The sequence below is a fragment of the Meles meles genome, chromosome 1, assembly GCF_922984935.1.
Source record: "Meles meles chromosome 1, mMelMel3.1 paternal haplotype, whole genome shotgun sequence".
NCBI lineage: Eukaryota > Metazoa > Chordata > Mammalia > Carnivora > Mustelidae > Meles > Meles meles.
In genome coordinates, this window is record NC_060066.1 from 98,891,279 (window position 1) to 98,910,505 (window position 19,227).

Sequence of the window (19,227 nt, forward strand, 5' to 3'; positions counted from 1 at the left end):
GGATCCCAGGATCCTGGGATTGAGTCCCACATTGGGCTCTTGCTCAACAGGGAGTCTGCTTCTTTCTCTGCCCCTCCTCCGCTTCTGCTTGTGTGCACTCTCTCTCTCTCTCTCTATGACAAATAAATAAATAAAATCTTGAAAAAATAAATTAAAAAAAAAACACACATCACTTTACTCACCTGAGTCTAACTTGCTTCACTAATATTAGGGAGAAGACATAAATCTCCTGGCTAAAGTTGAGGCAAAGTTGTAAGAATCAGATCAAATACACGGAGGTCAAAGCACTGGCCTTTGTAAATTATACAGTGCAGGGGGCATTTAAGAACGCAGAAGCTGACATCCAGTACCCAGGTTTGAGTCTTGCAATGCTGTTTATAACCGTATTACTTTGAGAAATGCACATAACTCCCATGATTCTCAGTGGCGTCATCTGTAGAAAAGGGATACTGATATTTACCATATGAAGTTGCGGTGAGGACTGAATGGGATAAATGTGTGGGAGGTACACAGAGTCTGACACAGGGAGTGTTAGAAATACTTGATTACTAAGATTGTCATCATTAACATGAACCATCTCAAAATGAGAGTGATGCCCTGACGTTGGGATGCTGTTGGATCCGTGGGTCTTCGTGGCATGGCAGGAGGCTGCAGGTATGTCTTTAGGTCTCTGGTAGGTGTCTCTGGCCCTGGAGGATGGTGACAGTCATAGCTCCTACATGAATGGTCTGGCCAGAGCTTGTTTCTCTTAAAGAGATTTTGCTACAATTAGTATACTTAAAATTAATGTAATTTGTAGACATTTCTGTTATAGGTACTTATTCTCTTATTCTGAGAAATGATGACAGGATTTGGATTCTTTATAAGTTCAAGGCTTAAGCAATTTCATACATTTATTTGTTCAAGTACTTTTGAAAAGCTAAGAGAAAATCACGCATTATTTTATGATTAAAGATACATATTTATACATATTTGCATCAATTTTTTAATTTACATTCTAGTTAGTTAACATATAGTATAGTGTTGGTTTTAGATATAGAATTTAGTGACTCATCACACTTATAATATCCGCTGCTCCTCACAAGTCCCCTCCTTAATGCCCATCACCCATCTAGCCCATCTACCTGCCCACCTCCCCTCCAGCAACCCTCAGATTGTTTTCTACAGTTAAAAGTCTCTTATGGTTTGCTCCTTTTCTCTCTCTCTCTCTCTCTCTCTCTCTTTTTTTTTTTTTTGCCTCCTTCTCTTTTTTTCCCTTCCACTGTGTTCACGTTTTGTTCTTAAATTCCACATATGAGTGAAATCATATGGTATTAGTCTTTCTCTAACTGACTTATTTTGCTTAACATAGTACATAATTTCCATTCTTGTTGCTGCAAACGGCAAGATTTCATTCTTCTTATGGCTGAGTAATAATTCCATTGTGGTATATATACCACACCTTCTTTATTCATTCATCAGTCAGTGGACACTTGGGCTCTTTCCATAATTTGGGCTATTGTTGATAAAGATGCATATTATATTTTATTATAACTCATATTTCATTTCATTCACATTCTTCCAATATGTTGCAGACATAATTTTTGCTATTGTCTTTCATATTAAAGCTGAACCATGGCTCTAACGAAAACTAGGTTCCTTTTTTTCTTCTTGTGGTGACTGATGGCTTCCACATACATAAGGGAGGGAAAGTAGTTAAAGACCATGAAATAAATTGGACATATTCTTTGGATTGGGGCATTCCATTAATTATCTCGGGAGCTGTATGAGATAAACATTGTATTTCCCATTTTATAGTCGAGAAACTGAAGCTCTATTTTTAGTGACCTCTCCAAAATCTAACAAAGGGAAAAATAAGGACTGGAACCCAAGTCTACCCAAACAGGGAACTGTCTCATCCGCCCAACTTCATAAAGTAAGAGGAGACTGTCAGGGTCACTAAATATGAGAGCAAAGTCAAAGGCACTCCCCACTACAATCTTTGTTAATATCATGGATTCTTGGAAAGTTGACAGAATAGGAGGTTGGCTTGTAAGATGCACTTTAAACATAAAACTATACCTTAAAGAAGACATTTGAACAGATAGCATTTCAGTCTTGCTCATTGGAAATATTTGCTCTGTCTCAGTAAGTGGATTTCCCTGGTTATCTATGCCTTTATAATACCTATGCTCTGAGCATTGGCCATATACATTTACCCATTATTTATTTATTTGAGAGAGAGAGAGAGAAAGATCACAAGTGGGGGAGGGGAGGGGCAGAGGGAGAAGCAGACTCTCAGTTGAGCAGGAAACCTGACATGGGACTCGATCCCAAGACCATGAGATAATGACCTGAGCTAAAGGCAGACGCTTAACGGTCTGAGACACCCAGGGACTCCACATTTAATAAAATTTATAGGCCAATTAACAATATTTGAGTGAAAATTGTAAAGGTAAAACATGACATATGTTAAAATAAGCTTCTCATTCTCCAGATTAAAGCACTGTTTAGATAGCAGAGCATCAGAATGGAAATCCACAGAGACTGACTCTGTGCCATGCTTTCATCCCAGCACAAAGCATTTTCTAGCAAGAAGGAAAGAGAGGAGGGGAAGATTTAGGGGAGGGTAAGTGGGATGCTAAGAGTGATCCTGTATGTCACACATTTTGAGTCAGGTCATCTACTGCCTTTACCTCCGGTATGGCCATTTGGTTTTATTATCTTTATGTGACAGGACATGAAACTCAGAAAAATCATACACTAAATCTAGACTCTGGATGATCTGACTTCATAGAAGACCACCTTGCCTCCCAGGAGAGCCAAGGTTGTTCTGTCACTGCATATTAAAAGACATTTCTCATGTAGAAATTTATGTATTGAGAGACACCCTAGCAGTGATCAATAAAAACCATTGATATTGATTTTATAAAGAAAGCAGTAATTTTCCATAGGACAGCTCCTTATAAGTGACCCTAAATAACAGTCAAAACCATAACATTAAGAAGGTATATGGGGGGGTGCCTGGGTGGCTCAGTGGGTTAAAGCCTCTGCCTTCGGCTCAGGTCATGGTCCCAGGGTCCTGGGATGGAGCCCCACATAGGGCTCTCTGTTCAGCAGGGAGCCTGCTTCCCTTCCTCTCTCTGCCTGCCTCTCTGCTTACTTGTGATCTGTCTGTCAAATAAATAAATAAAATCTTAAAAAAAAATAAGGCATGTGGGGCATGACTGAATTAATTACGATAAAGTCTATAAATCTGAGGTGTATAGAAAGTAATTAACATGGATTTCCCCTGCATATTCAGAGGCATTTGGCCTCTGAAAACCTGCTGATACTGTTTGGAATGTTTCATGCCATATAGTTCCCTCAGGGAGCATTCTCTGAGTAAAACAATCCTCTTAATTCAGTTTTAGTTGAAAATAGAATTGTTCTAAACTTCCTGTTATAATGGAAAGAATAATTTGGGCTTAAAGGCAATGTTTTTGGCCTGTTTTGAAAATTACTGTCCCCTCAGTTGGAAGAAATCTCTTCCAACTTATGTGTTTAAAAAAATCTCTCAGGATGAGAGTAAAGAAAAACTGAGTTCTCACCTACTGTGCTAGATTACATTTTGTGCTGTGATGTGTATAAGGAAGAACTCAGCCAGCTTTATTTACATAATGCATTTAAAATGAAAAACTAATGGCACACTGGCAAACAAAAGTCAACAAACTTAGCTGTGTTTTAGCCATTGAAATTGAATGTATTTTAAAAATGAAAACCATTTTGAATTTTCAAAAGACGTAATTACAATGATGGATTTCTCAAAATGACCCTGAAGAAAAGTTGAATAAGCTTTATCTTTTGTTTTACACAGTGAAGGGGAAGAAATAAAGTATGTAAAAAATGCTCAAGAGCAAGCAACTCCAAGTGGGTTTAAAATGAATTGCCAGTCACAAAATAAAGACCAACCTGTATTATGTGCGAGTCTGTCAAAAAGATCTGTTATGTATATTCATCTATGCTATTTTATTTGCACTATATTTTGAACAAAGCACAGAATAAAAGCTAAGTCAAGTCAAAGATTTTTGTCCACTCTTTTCCTATTACCCTTAATGTCTAGAACAGTCCTTTTACATATTAGATGCTCAATAAATACGTAAAGAATAAGTGAATGAAAAACAAATTCAATAGTTCAGAGGTCGTTACAAACACATTTGGATTTGTGTTGCAAACACACTCATGGATTTGATACAAAGTTGAAGAGAAATGATCTTGTTTCTTGTCTTTTAGATACACAAAGATGAAGACAGCAACCAACATTTATATATTTAACCTGGCGTTGGCAGATGCTTTGGTTACTACAACCATGCCCTTCCAGAGCACGGTCTATCTGATGAATTCATGGCCATTTGGGGATGTGCTGTGCAAGATAGTCATTTCCATTGACTACTATAACATGTTTACCAGCATATTCACCTTGACCATGATGAGTGTGGACCGATACATTGCTGTGTGCCACCCCGTCAAAGCTTTAGACTTCCGCACCCCCATGAAGGCAAAGATCATTAACATCTGTATTTGGCTCTTATCATCATCTGTTGGCATATCTGCTATAGTCCTTGGAGGGACCAAAGTCAGGGAAGGTAAGAACAGTCGTGTTCATCTCATTTTTACAATCCTACTTCTAATTAGACAAACTCTTAGTTTGGAATTGAGTAGGACACATATCTAGGGGAAAAAACAAAGACCAGTGGAAACACAAGGCATAAATCCATGGAAGGTGAGAAACAGAACACTTTTATGCTTTCTATATCAAAACATAGGATGGATAAAGACATTACCCAAACATAGATGCCCAACCTATCTGCTACTCTGGAAGAGTTTATCAGAATTTGGAGAGGTGGGGATGAAGCAGGGAACCACAGGCATGTGGATTTTTAGAATATAATCTATTGTATGCTGACAATTGTAAGATACGCCTACTTGGTCCTCTTCTTTCTCCTTAAAAAAGGATGCTAAATCATTAGAAACCTATGCTGACTCTTTACTTGTTTTCTTTAGGGATTAATCTCCATGTCACCATTATAACACCTTCATTTGGTTGTAGGACATTCAGAATTGGGTTCACTGATGGCTGATAGTACACATGAGCAAAACTTAGATTTTGGATATACTAGTTCTTACCCAATGCAAACAGGATACCTGATGTTTTCCCAGTATTATTAGGGTAGTGGTTCTCACCCTGGGCTACATGTTGGATTTACCTGGGTACTTCAGAAAATACAGATGATCCTTGAATAATGTTGGTGCACCAACCCAGGCAGTCAAAAATCCTTGTATTACTTTTGACTCCCCCAAACTTATCTACTGATAGTGTACTGCTGACTCAGAAGCCTTACTGATAACATAAACAGTTGATTAATACATATTTTTTATGTTATATGTTTGTATGCTGTATTCTTACAATAAAGTAAGCTGGAGAAAATAAAGTGTAATGGAGAAAATCATAAGGTTGAGAAAATTAATTTTTAGTACTGTTCTGTAATTTAAAAAAACTATGTGTAAGTGCACATGTGCAGTTTAAACCCATACTGTTCAAGGACTATACTGCTGCCTCGGTCCCACGCCTGGAGGCTCTGGTTTAATTGACCAGAGGCATAGTCTTTGTATCAAGGTATTTTTAAAGATAGATAGATAGTTTGATTGATTGATTGATTTATGGGAGGTGGGTATAAGGAGGGGGAGAAAGAAACCTAAGTGGACTCCATGCTGAGTGTGAAGCCCAATGTGGGGCTTGATCCCAAGATCCTCGCTGAGACCAAGAGTCAGATGCTTAACACCTGTGCCACCCAGGCACCCCTGGGTGTTAAGATTTTTAAGATGTCCCTAGGGACTCTAATCTGGCCAGGCTGAGGACTACTGTCCCATTAGTTTTACTTTACTAGTAAAAGTAAAGCTATGAAAATATCTCTGGTCTTAGTAGAAATCCATAGGAGAGAGGGGAACAGAACCGTCACTTTGGACTTTATAAATGCTGTTTATTGTTGTAGCAGTTCTCTAAAAGGTCTAGTTTATAAGGGAGGCTCATGATACTTGTAAATACAGATAATCGAATATGTGTAGTAGGGACCTACCAGATCATAGAAAGGGCAGGTGCTAAAATCACAGCTTCTCCAGCATAGTCCACATTTGTAATGAAACATAATCTTTTCCCTCTTAAACTATAAAATGAATTTCCAGCTTAGCCGTGGAAGGTGTTAAGCTATAATATTTGGTAAATTTTAAGATATGCCAAACTTTATCAGAGAAGCATTTAAAAATATGATTAATTATACATTTTGTTTCTTCGTGTATACAACAAATGGATATATTTGCAAGAAATGCTTCCCAGCCTACGGTGTTGATGTTTAATAACTGGATTCAAAAGGAGAGGCTGCATATACCCCATGAGGACTAGAAGAATGGGCCAAATGATAAAAGAAGGTGGCGATTTTCCCTAGGCAAATGAGGAACTGATTTTGATATTTCATGACATACTTGCAGATTTAGCCACTGGACTCCTCTAATCATTGTCAGAAAAATGACATCCTCGAAGCAATGGATTTCAATTCAGTTTTTGAAAGACGAAATGAAGATAAATGTAGGTTTTCCAGGAAGGAGTTGCTGTAGATGAATGTGTGCAGATGCCATGGAAGAAAGGATCCACCAGCGTTGGGAGATTAATTTGTGCAGCAAACAGAGGGGAAAATGGGAAAAATTAAAGTAGTTTTGTAGAGGGCTCATTTATTTCTTTGTTTCTTTTTTTTTTCTTTATTATAACAAGATGATTCTTTAAACAATTTTCTAAAGCAGATTTTGACTATGTGATGAAAGATTGTCTCTGAACCATCTAGTACATTCATTTTTGAGTGCTGGGTGACACTCCTTGTCAAGACTGTTGAGTGACCAAGAGGAGTATTTTAGACAATTGCTGTGCCCTGAATCAGAACTGAATGGCATTGATAGTTTATACTGTCATGTTGTGGAGAATGCTCACTGAAGTAAATCAGGCATCAACTACATTAGAACACGTCCACCTAGATGAGAAATTTCAGTTAATGCTTCTGAGTTTCTTTCTGGTTTCTTTTTGGTTAAGACCACAGATTCTGGAAGCAAAGTGCCTGGGATTGAATCCTGATTTCATCATTTATGGACCTTCTTTTGGAGACATTACTTAGATTTCTGTCCCTCAATGTCCTTATCTGCATAATAGGGGTAAATAATAGTGTCTACTTCCTAGGGTGTTTTCCAGATCTAATGAGTCAGTGCATGGAAAGTTAAGAAGCAGGGCCATGTCTAGTAAGCCACTGATAGATGTTAACTAGCATCTTTATCTGACATAGTGATTTTAGCTTGTCCTGCCTTATTGCTTATGTTTACTGACATCTGTAGGGTATTCATTCAATATTGAGAGCTCTTGTGTGCAGAAAGAATTTCACTTTATGGGTATATGATGTTAAATATAACATTTTACACAGCATACATGTGTGTACCATTTATTTTGGGAATTCATAGTCTGCATATTACCACTACTATAATTACTAAGTTATGGTAATGACTATAAACAGAAATAGAATTATTCTTAACAAAAAGAATAAACACAAGGCAAGCTTTAGTTTAGATATTAGAACTAACTCCATAATTACGACAGCCTTGAGACATTGAAACATGTGCTACAGAAAACTACAGCCTTTTAATATTACTATAAAGAGAAAAGAAAGACTTTTTAGAAAACCACTTTATGAACATAGATGAGCAAAAAGCTGTGCATATTTTATGTGAACAACTCAGTGAGTTAGAGATAAATATACACCTGTGAAACCATCACCCCTTCAAGACCACAGACATCTGTCACCTCCTAAAGTTTCTTTCTGCCTTGTTTATTATTTTTCTTACGTGATAAGAAAAATAAATAAGATCTATCCTCTTAGCAGATGTTGAGTATGCTGTACAATATCGCTAGCTATAAAACCTATCTGCATAGCAGATCGACAGAACTTTTTTTTTAAAGATTTTATTTATTTTGTCGTGGCCCGCACGACAAATCAACCAGGAAACCTGAGGGTAAGAGGATGGTGAAAAGAAGTTAAAGAGACAAAGAGATGGGGGCAGGTGGAGCACTGAGGAGGATGTCCAACAGTGCCGAATTTATTCAGGGCAGCGAGGCATTATATAGCTAACAGAAATAATTACAAAGAAGTATCCATCATTAGCTAATTATGAAAGAATTTGTTACATATGCATAAAACCCTCCAGGCTTCCCCATTAACTACTTCTCAAGGTCTAAATGCAGATCTTCCAAGGCCAGTGGTCTTTGTCTTCAGATAATAATTACAAAGAAGTAACAACAAACCTGAGAGTGTTTTTTGAGCAGTGCTGGAACAGCAAGGACCTGTTAAGAATTTATGACCCCACCCAAATCGCTCTCATCTAACTAGTAAATGTGTGGGAAGTCACGTAGGCGAGCGCACAACACATAGCACAGACCCTTTCTCAGTGCAACTCAACTTTTCCGTCCTAAGCCTTTTGTTGGGCTATTCGGACTTTAAAGGAGACACAAGTCAGGGCCTGGGTTGGGCCTCCCACATTATTTATTTGACACAGAGAGAGAGATCATACGTAGGCAGAGGCAGGCAGAGAGAGAAGGGGAAGCAGACTCCCCGCTGGGCAGAGAGCCTGATGGGGGACTCAATCCCAGGACCCTGCTGAAGGCAGAAGCTTAACCCACTGAGCCATCCAGGGGCCCATCTACAGAACTTTTTTACTTGCATAATGGTAACCTTTGGCCATTTCCTCCCATCCCTCCTGCCCCAAGCTCCTGGAAACCACAGTTCTACTCCTGCTTCTATGAGATTCCACATATAAGAGATTGTATATTTGACAAACAGATCACAAGCAGGCAGAGAGGCAGGCAGAGAGAGAAGGAAGCAGGCTCTCCGCTGAGCAGAGAACCCAGTGCGGGGCTCCATCCCAGGACCCTGAGATCATGACCTGAGCCAAAGGCAGAGACTTAACCCACTGAACCACCCAGGCACCCCGATCTTTTGATTTTTAATCTTTCATTCTATTAATGTGGTGTATCATATTATTTGACTTGTATATGTTCAGTCATACTTGCATCCCAGGGATAAATCCCACTCGGTTATAATATATGATTCTTTTCTTGTGCTGTTGAATTTGGTTTGCTAGTGTTTTGTAGGACTTTTGCATCGTGTTCATCAGAGATATTGTGGTGTCCTTGTCTGGTTTTGGTAACAAGTTAATACTAGCTTTATAAAATGAGTTTGGAAGTATACTTTCTTCTTTAACTTTTGAAAAAGTTTGAAATGTTTTGGTATCCTTTTTAAATGCTTGATAGAACTCACAAGTGAAACCATCTGGCACTTGGTTTTCCTTTTTTGGGAGGTTTTTGACATAGTCTCAATCTATTTGTTATTGGTCTGTCAGATTTTCTATTTCTTTATGATTCAGTTTTGTAGGTTGTATGTTTCTGGGAATTTACCCATTTTTTTTTTTTAGGTTATGCAATTTGTTGACATGTAATTGTTTATAGTAGTCTCTTATGATCCTTTATATTTCTGTGTTATCTGTTGTAATGTCTTTTCTTTCATTTAGTCTTCTCTCCTTTTTTCCTGGTCTAACAGTTTGACTTTTTTACCTTACAAAAAACTATTTTTTTTTCCTACTGTTTTCTGGTCTCTATTTCATTTATTTCTGCTCTTTTCTTTATTTCCTTCCTTCTACTAACTTTGGGCTTTGTTCATTCTTCTTTTTCTAGTTCCTTAATACGTAAGCTATGTTATTTATTTCTTAATGTAAGTGGTTATCACTATAAACTCCCTTCTAAGAACAACTTTTACTACATCCCATAGTTTTAGTATATTGTATTTCTATTTATTCATCTCAAGCATTTTTAAATTTTTCTTTGATTTTTCTTTGACCCTTGGTTGTTCAGGAGCATATTATTTAATTTCTACAGATTTGTGAGTTTTCCAATTTTCTTCCTATTTAATGTCTATTTTCATGTGGTCAGAAAAGATGCTTGATATGATTTCAGTCTTCTTAAACTTGTTAAGGCTTGCCTTGTGGCATAATGTATGTTCTATACTGGAGAATATTTCATGTGCACTTAAGAATAATGTATATTCTGTTTCTTGTGAATGGAATGTTTTGTATATGTTTGTGAAGTCCATTTTATTTTTTAATTTATTATTTATTTTTAAAAAGATTTTATTTGTTTATTTATTTACTTATTTATTTTGGTGGGGGAGGAGCAGAAGGGGAGGGAAAGAGAGGAGAAAAGAATCTTATTCAGACTCCACAGTGAGCCCCACTCAGAGTCAATTTCATGACTCCTGTGATTGTGACCTGAGCTAAAACCAAAAGACAGACACATTATCATCTGAGACATCCAGGCCCCCTCCACCCCATTTAACTTATAGTGTTGCTCAAGTCTACTGTTTCCTAACTGATTTTATATCTGAATGATCTATCCATTGTTGAAAGTGGAATATGGAAGTGCCCTATTCTGGGTGTTATTTGTAAATAATTACTTTTGGAGCACTACATCAAAAACTAATGATGTATTTTATGGTGACTAACATAACACAATAAAAAAATAGTACCCTATTATTGCTATCTCTGTCTCCTTTCAGTTTTGTTAATATATGCTTCATATATTTAACTACTGCAATGTTGGATGCATATATACTTACAATTGTTACATCCTTTTGATAACTTGGTTCTTTTATCATCACATAGTGACTTTGTTCCCTCTAATGAAAGATTCTAAGTTGAAGCCAGTTTTGTCTGATGTAAGAATAGCTACTTCTGGGGGTGCTTGGGTGGCTCACTGGGTTAAGCCTCTGCTTTCCACTCAGGTCATGGTCTCATGGTCTCAGGGGCCTGGGATTGAGCTCTCTGCTCAGCAGGGAGCCTGCTTCCCCCTATCTCTCTGCCTGCCTCTCTGCCTACTTGTAATCTGTCAAATAAGTAAATAAAATCTTAAAAAAAAAAGAATAGATACTTCTGCTCTCTTTTGGTTTCCATTTACATGGAATATCTTTTTCTATCCTTCAGTTTCAACCTATGTGTGTCATTAAAGCAAAAGATACATTTTTTTCCCTGAAAGAGAATATTTAATAAAAATGGTGCATGTGGACTTGAATTTCCTTGATGATTGCCGCAGTATTCTCCTTTATCTTTGTTGGTATAAGCTTAGCTTCACTGACATTTCTGGAGGATATTTCTAACTCTATCACTGAATGTTTTCTAACGTCTTATAAAAGTAGTGGTCGTTGGTTATTTCACCCATTCACCAAATATTTATTGAGCTCTTACAACATGCAAGACAATGTGTTCAAGAGGAAGCTGATTAAACGTCAGCTCTTAAGTTGCCTTGCTTATCTCAGCAGATTCCTCTTCCATAATAAGTACTATAACCAGTCCCCATTTTTAAAGGTTTCCATGTGGTATTCATTTATTCACTTATTTAACAATTTTTTCTCCTTAAGCACCTTATGTTCCTATTTAAAGATTTATATTCCTTAAGCATCCTATGTTCTTTCTACCCTATGTGGCAAGGATTATATATTGAGGACAGCAGGCTGGTTATCCACCCTAAGGTAGTATGCATTCTGGATAGAGAGAAAAGTACCAGGAAAGGTAACATATTATACAGAAGAGATTCTTTCTAGTTTCTGTCATTATATAATGATTAAAAAATAATTGAGAATAATATATAGAGAGAATATAAATTGCAAGGGACAGAACTATTCAAATGCATCAGACTCTGTATAAAGGTCTCTGATGTGACATTTAAGCTGAAGCCAACCTCAAGTAAGAGACAATGTTGGTATACACAAAAGCTAAGCATGGAAAAGACAAAACAAAACTAAGCATTTTCTCTACTTTCAAGGAGACTAGTTTCACTAGACAAGTCAAATCCAGACTGGTATATTTTTTAAATTCAGAGTTTTGCAATGTGCACCTGTCAAATTGCTTAATAAATAATTTTTTTTTTTTTAGCATTTAAATATTTTTATTTTATTTATTTTTTTTCAGCGTAACAGTATTCATTCTTTTTGCACAACACCCAGTGCTCCATGCAAAACGTGCCCTCCCCATTACCCACCACCTGTTCCCCCAACCTCCCACCCCTGACCCTTCAAAACCCTCAGGTTGTTTTTCAGAGTCCATAGTCTCTTATGGTTCGCCTCCCCTCCCCAATGTCCATAGCCCGCTCCCCCTCTCCCAATCCCACCTCCCCCCAGCAACCCCCAGTTTGTTTTGTGAGATTAAGAGTCATTTATGGTTTGTCTCCCTCCCAATCCCATCTTGTTTCATTTATTCTTCTCCTATCCCCCCACCCCCCCATGTTGCTTCTCCATGTCCTCATATCAGGGGGATCATATGATAGTTGTCTTTCTCCAATTGACTTATTTCACTAAGCATGATACGCTCTAGTTCCATCCACGTCGTCGCAAATGGCAAGATTTCATTTCTTTTGATGGCTGCATAGTATTCCATTGTGTATATATACCACATCTTCTTTATCCATTCATCTGTTGATGGACATCTAGGTTCTTTCCATAGTCTGGCTATTGTAGACATTGCTGCTATAAACATTCGGGTACACGTGCCCCTTCGGATCACTATGTTTGTATCTTTAGGGTAAATACCCAGTAGTGCAATTGCTGGGTCATAGGGTAGTTCTATTTTCAACATTTTGAGGAACCTCCATGCTGTTTTCCAGAGTGGTTGCACCAGCTTGCATTCCCACCAACAGTGGAGGAGGGTTCCCCTTTCTCCACATCCTCGCCAGCATCTGTCATTTCCTGACTTGTTAATTTTAGCCATTCTGACTGGTGTGAGGTGATATCTCATTGTGGTTTTGATTTGTATTTCCCTGATGCCGAGTGACGTGGAGCACTTTTTCATGTGTCTGTTGGCAAAGGAAACAGTTAACAAAACCAAAAGACAGCTGACAGAATGGGAGAAGATATTTGCAAACGACATATCAGATAAAGGGCTAGTATCCAAAATCTATAAGGAACTTAGCAAACTCAACACCCAAAGAACAAACAATCCAATCAAGAAATGGGCAGAGGACATGAACAGACATTTCTGCAAAGAAGACATCCAGATGGCCAATAAATAATTTTTTAATGATAATAATGATGATGATTTAAAAAAAATGATTTTAACTATTAGTATTCCCATGAACACTAAAAGCACAAATTAGAAAAGATGCTTGTTTGTTTCTAATAGTCTTCATAGTAATAGTATTTTAAACAATGATTTTTTCAGAGAATCAAAAATTACAAGTTATTCTGGAAGTTTGCATTTACTAATGAAAGTTTTATCTCGTATCTAGTTGATAAAAGATATATTTCTGAGATAGTCATCTTAATTGGGCAAAATGACTATATTCTTTGTATTGTAAGTATGTCTAATTGAAATTCTAAGATGTTACGTTTTGTTTTTACTTAGAGATATTTGATTAAGATCACATTAAAATGTTTTAGAAAATATAGAGATATTTCACTAGTTAAAAATATTCTTGTTCTATTTTTGAAGTAATTTTTCTCAATATCAGAAGAATATATCATTATAAAAATTTTGCTTTTATTGCTCATGATTACTTTATTGGTAAGGAAGGATCAGATCATGACAAAGAATTTTTCCTGCTCTGTGCTCAATGATTTCTCAGAGGGAAGAGGAAAAAATGTGGACTCACTGATTCTTGAGGAAGAAGGGAGCCCGAGAGGCGTGAACAGGCCCCCAAAGAAAGTATCAAAAAAGTGCTTATTCCTGGATCTCTGTTCTTTCTGGTCTCTGCTCTTTCCAATATGAAGGTCACTCCAAAGAAATACTATCCAGCAAAGAGAAGCAGAGCAAATAACACAATTTTCCAATTGATCAAATAAAATATTTGTTTTATCTGTTACATAGTATTGATAAAAATGAAAAATATGTCTCACTTATGAATTCCCTTGATGATGGTGCTAATGAAGATGATTTTCTTCCTCCTTTTTCTCCCTTGTTCTGTTTTTTTTTCCTTTTCTCTTCTTCCTCCTCTTCTTCCTTCCCCCAAAATTTACTCCTGTTTCAACAACACCCTTAATCAATTGATTCCATTAAGTCACAACTCCTGCATCATATTTAGACACAATTTGTATAGATTTTTACTGACCCACATAATGTTATTTTTTGTAAATCACTCAATGTTTTCAGACAGGTTGGCTTTTGCTAAATTGAATGGCTATATTTGAAACATTTACTCATTTATTACAAATAGATACTAAATTTTATTGATCTGGGAGAATTGTTAATGATGGGAAATGCAAGTAAGGGCTTATGCTATAAATTACCAGTTCTTCTGAAAGTCATTCCCATAAAGCTGGTTTCCATAACTACATAATTCATATCACTAGCTAGTAATATGTATTTCATAGCATTGCATATGTTAACAATAAATGGTGATTTTCTGGCTTCACTGATCTAAGCACAGATAGGATGATTAATATACGTAGCATTCATCCCTAATTTGTGACCTACATTAGGTAATATCATCTCACCATAATTGGATCTTGGTACCCAGACATATTAAAACTCACTTTTAGAATACTTTGCAGCCACAGTAATAAGAAAAGATTTTCTTTTTGTGCTTCTGTTTATTTTGTTCACCTTGTCCAGACGTGGATGTCATTGAGTGCTCCTTGCAGTTCCCGGATGATGATTACTCCTGGTGGGACCTCTTCATGAAGATATGTGTCTTCGTCTTTGCCTTTGTGATCCCTGTCATCATCATCATCATCTGCTACACCCTGATGATCCTGCGCTTGAAGAGTGTCCGGCTCCTTTCTGGCTCCAGAGAGAAAGATCGTAACCTCCGTCGGATCACAAGGCTGGTTCTGGTGGTGGTGGCGGTCTTTATCATCTGTTGGACCCCCATTCACATTTTCATCCTTGTGGAGGCTCTGGGGAATGCTTCTCACAGCACGGCTGCCCTTTCCAGCTATTATTTCTGCATTGCCTTGGGTTATACTAACAGCAGCCTGAACCCCATTCTCTATGCCTTTCTTGATGAAAACTTCAAGCGGTGTTTCAGAGACTTCTGCTTTCCAATTAAGATGAGGATGGAGCGACAGAGCACTAGTAGAGTCAGAAATACAGTTCAGGATCCTGCTTACATGAGGGATGTTGATGGGATAAATAAACCAGTATGACTAGTCGTGGAGATGTCTTCTTACAGTTCTTCAGGAAGAGAAGAATTTAATGATCTCGGGTTAACTCAGATTAGTACTGAAGTCTGAGTACTGAGATGGAAAGGTAGAATTTTTAACAAACTTTTAGAAATCTCATGGTCTGAAGTTGTAAGATGCAGGCTGGGCTAGCCACTCAGGTCTGTGGAAGTATCAAAGCTGTAGGGATGGAGTATAAAGGATTTGAGTAAGCAAATTCAGCCCCTTTATAAGGCAGGGAAGCAAGGCTGACGCCCAGTTCCTTTGATGAACAAAGAAGCCTTTTTCTTCTGGTTACCTAGATTTAGTCCAGGACCCATCTGCTGTGGCCTTTCCATGCAATGTGGTTCCAAAAGCTTTGTTTAGAAAAAAGGACAAGGAAAAGATTATTGGTTTCAGAGCTTAGTGGATGTCCTATCCAGATACTTTACATTGACAACAACAACCTGGAAAAAAACAAGAACCATTTCCAGGACACGTGCCTAGCTCTCTTTATGCTATGTGGACACACATTTCATGTGGCTGTGTAGTGATGACTCTGACTTCCGTATGGCTTGGACCCACACCTGAGGTGTCTGATGTTCATGTATAATAGGAAATTATCTTGATATTTATGAAGTTATTTAAACACGCAAAAGGTGATTTCCAACATAGTTTAATTTCTTAAAAGGCACAGTTCATTTTGCAGCATGCTATTCAGATAAATAAGTTCATGATAAAGCATGTCCTGATGTCAAGAAATATAAAGTGGTTTAAATACCACTGAAGTATATATATTTCGTCTGTAATTAATAGTATACATGCTAATAAGGGCTGGCTTGCCCCCCAGTCAGGCACTTTCCTGAGGACACACTCACAATATCCCCTGAGTTATTAACTCACACTCACAATATCCCCTGAGTTATGGAGATATTTTATGGCAACAGGAGCTTCACTCTGGGAATTGGTCAGATGCCGTCTTTTTCAGATGCAGTCATTTTCAGACCCTTGAGCACCATTTAGTCAATTCAGTCATGCTTATAACTCATGTGTTAAACAACCACAAAATATTTTGCTCATTCCCAGGTTGTTGACTTGACAGAATCCAATTTATATGCAATATCTCTTCATGAATATATAGCTTTACCAAACTTTCTTTATCTGTGGAGGGAGAGCATTTTGCTCATGTTAATCTTGGGCTAGGATTTTGTGGCGTTTGGCAGGAAGTAGAAATGTTCCTAATTGCGGGCTGAACAAGGACATTATGTCACCTGTGGTGCTTGGCCATACCTTGCACTGTGTTCTGTGAAGAGCATACCAGCTGAGGATAATGCTATGAGCAGCACATTTAGGATAATTTTGCTAAAACTTCCAGATGATATATTAATTCTCTCATCTTTCCCCTGAAAGTTATGATTTCAGAGGTAATGGCTTTTTCTGTAATTTGCCTGGGGAGAAGAAAGGGATAATTTAGAAATAACCCCTGTCTCTTCTTTTCCTTAATCTTACATGTTATCAGGGCAACACCCTCTGGAATTTAATGGGAAAATCAAATTTATAGACCTACATACTCATAGACATCATTATATCTATAATTTTTGTTCACTGTGTACTTTCTGTCTTGTGTATATACTCCTTTTGGAAACAAACCTTGCATTGAAGGCTTTATATGTGGCTTTAGAATTTTACTCCTGATGATACTTGTCTATATCCCAGATTTTCATGGCATCTAACAGATGACTTAAGGCCAAAAGGCAACGTTCTTCCAAATGAACCCAAAGTGCTCTTTGAGCATTTCTTAAATTTCTCTGATTTTCTTTGGTGTTCTTGTATTCTTACAACTAAATGTAGATAGGAATGGCTTAAATATTGGTTGGTATTTACCCCATGGTTAAAAATCTTGGCTACCATATAGAAGGGATATTTATGCAGAAAGCAATTTCAGGAACAAGCCCTACTGATACGAGAAATATACAAATCTCTTTATGGAACAGTAAGACCCAGGGGATTTTCTTGAAGGATTCTCATGCAGTACAAAAATATACATTCATGGAATAAAATTATAGTAATGGTTTCTCTTTCACTTAGCATCCCACATGCCCTTATGGCATCTGCTGCCATTATTAGAGTCTGAACTTTAACCAGATTATCCTGCATGTCTTTATATCTAAGTTTGCAGCCCATAGAGAGAGAGAAGTAGCTCTGAGTGCCCATGAAAGATGTTCTAAGTTGTCTATTATTGTGGGCACCAATTTCCCCAAACTGGAAGAAGAGAGAGAGGTTTTGTCATTTTAGGGCACCATTTTAAAGAATGAAAAAGTGAGTCATCCATGTTAAAGAAAATACCATTTACACAAAAATATTCATTTGTCAAAAGTGTGTATGTGGGAATGCATGTGCAAGTAAGTGAGTGTATGTGTCTGTGTGTACGCTCATGTGATCACGTGAGCATACATATGTGAAAGTGTCAATATATGTCTTTCTGTGTGTGCATTGTGGGTGTGCATGGCTGCATGTTTGGATATATGTGTGTGATTGTGTACGTATACACATGTGAGTGTACATGTTTGTGCATGTGAGTATTCATGAGTATATGTGTTTTTGTGTATGTGATTGCATGTGCATGTGTGTGTGAGTATGTGTGTATATATGTGGTTGTGTGTTCACATGTATGCATGTGTATGTGAGATGATGTATGTTCATCTGTGTTCCATGTTTTGATACTCCTGCATTCTCTTCACAACAAGGAGGACACACTGTCTGCTGTGTCTCTTTGAGACCAGAACTGTGTGTATCAAACCTCAAGATCAACTCTACCTAAATTCCATCTTCCCACCCTGGTGACTTCTGGAAGATAAGATCTATTGAGGGGTCATAAGAAGATACAGAGAAATGAAACAAGCACGCAGGAGGCAGCAGTGAGGATGAAAACCCATAATTCTAGCTGGGGGAGCCTGGCATTAATATCTCAGAAATACTCTTAAGAATCTAAAAGCATCCCCTATGCAGAGAGCCTAAGTCAAAACTTGAAGCATAATGCTAAAAAAGAACACAGTTTGGAAAGTTAGTTTTGAAAAAATCAAGGAATATTCACATAAATCTTAAGAAAGTGGTTTCATTCTATGATGTGTTGCTGAGAAATACAGGTTCTTAAATCTGTAGAACCATTATTGGATAATTTATAGATGTTTCATCTAGTATTGGGACATAATAAGATGAATAACCGGAATACACTTCATTGGTATTCCCTACTAGCTGGCTCTAAAATTAGACCTTTTTAAGGAGAAAACTATGACAAGACTGTATGTCCATCCAATGAGATTTATTTTTTAAACAAGAACTGTTTGGAAGTTTCAGCATAAATATGACAATCCCATCCCCAAAGGGCATAAACCTGTTTGCTCTGAGGCAGTTTTCTTCCCCAAAACAAAAGTATACTCACATATTCTTTATTGTGTATATTTATATCTTGTAATTTTGGAAGTGATAATTATGCATCGTATATAAGATTGTGTGTCTTGCAATAAAATAAAAATTGTGCCTGCTCAAAACATGAGTCGATTATGGTGGCAAATCATTTATTCTTCAATGGATTTGATGATGCTGTACTTCAGTAAGAACAATGTTAACTGTTTCTCAAAACTAAAAACAGTCTCTTTGTTTTTTCATCTCTGACAATGTTGTGGATAATTAATGGAAAGGAGCAAAACATGTAAGGATCCCACACTACCAATCACTAAGGAAAATTCACATCTTTCCACAGTTATCCTGTCAAGATCCAAGAATCAATGTTACACACAGCCTTCTCTATGGAAAACTACTTTTTCATTACGGAAAATATTCAAAATTCAAAACAAAACTGTCTCATCAATAAAAACATAAAGAAAGCAACCTCTACTGCCCCTCTTCCAATACAACTGCATTGCCACCATAAATTACTTGTTTCTAAGCCTCATGGTATTTGTACACATAAAGAGTTATTTAAAAACCTGTATTTTGACAA

General features: G+C 37.2%; 1 protein-coding gene across 1 annotated transcript in view; it reads left to right on the top strand.

Annotated features, from left to right (window-relative positions):
• The window catches only part of OPRK1 (opioid receptor kappa 1), a 30,641-nt gene extending 11,697 nt beyond the window's left edge, over positions 1-18,944 (top strand). The window contains exons 3-4 of the mRNA XM_045980927.1: positions 4,252-4,604; positions 14,698-18,944. Of these exons, the coding sequence (XP_045836883.1) occupies positions 4,252-4,604; positions 14,698-15,230 (886 nt within the window). The 3' untranslated portion in view covers positions 15,231-18,944. The remainder of the gene's footprint in view (positions 1-4,251; positions 4,605-14,697) is intronic.
• Positions 18,945-19,227: the final 283 nt, after the last annotated feature.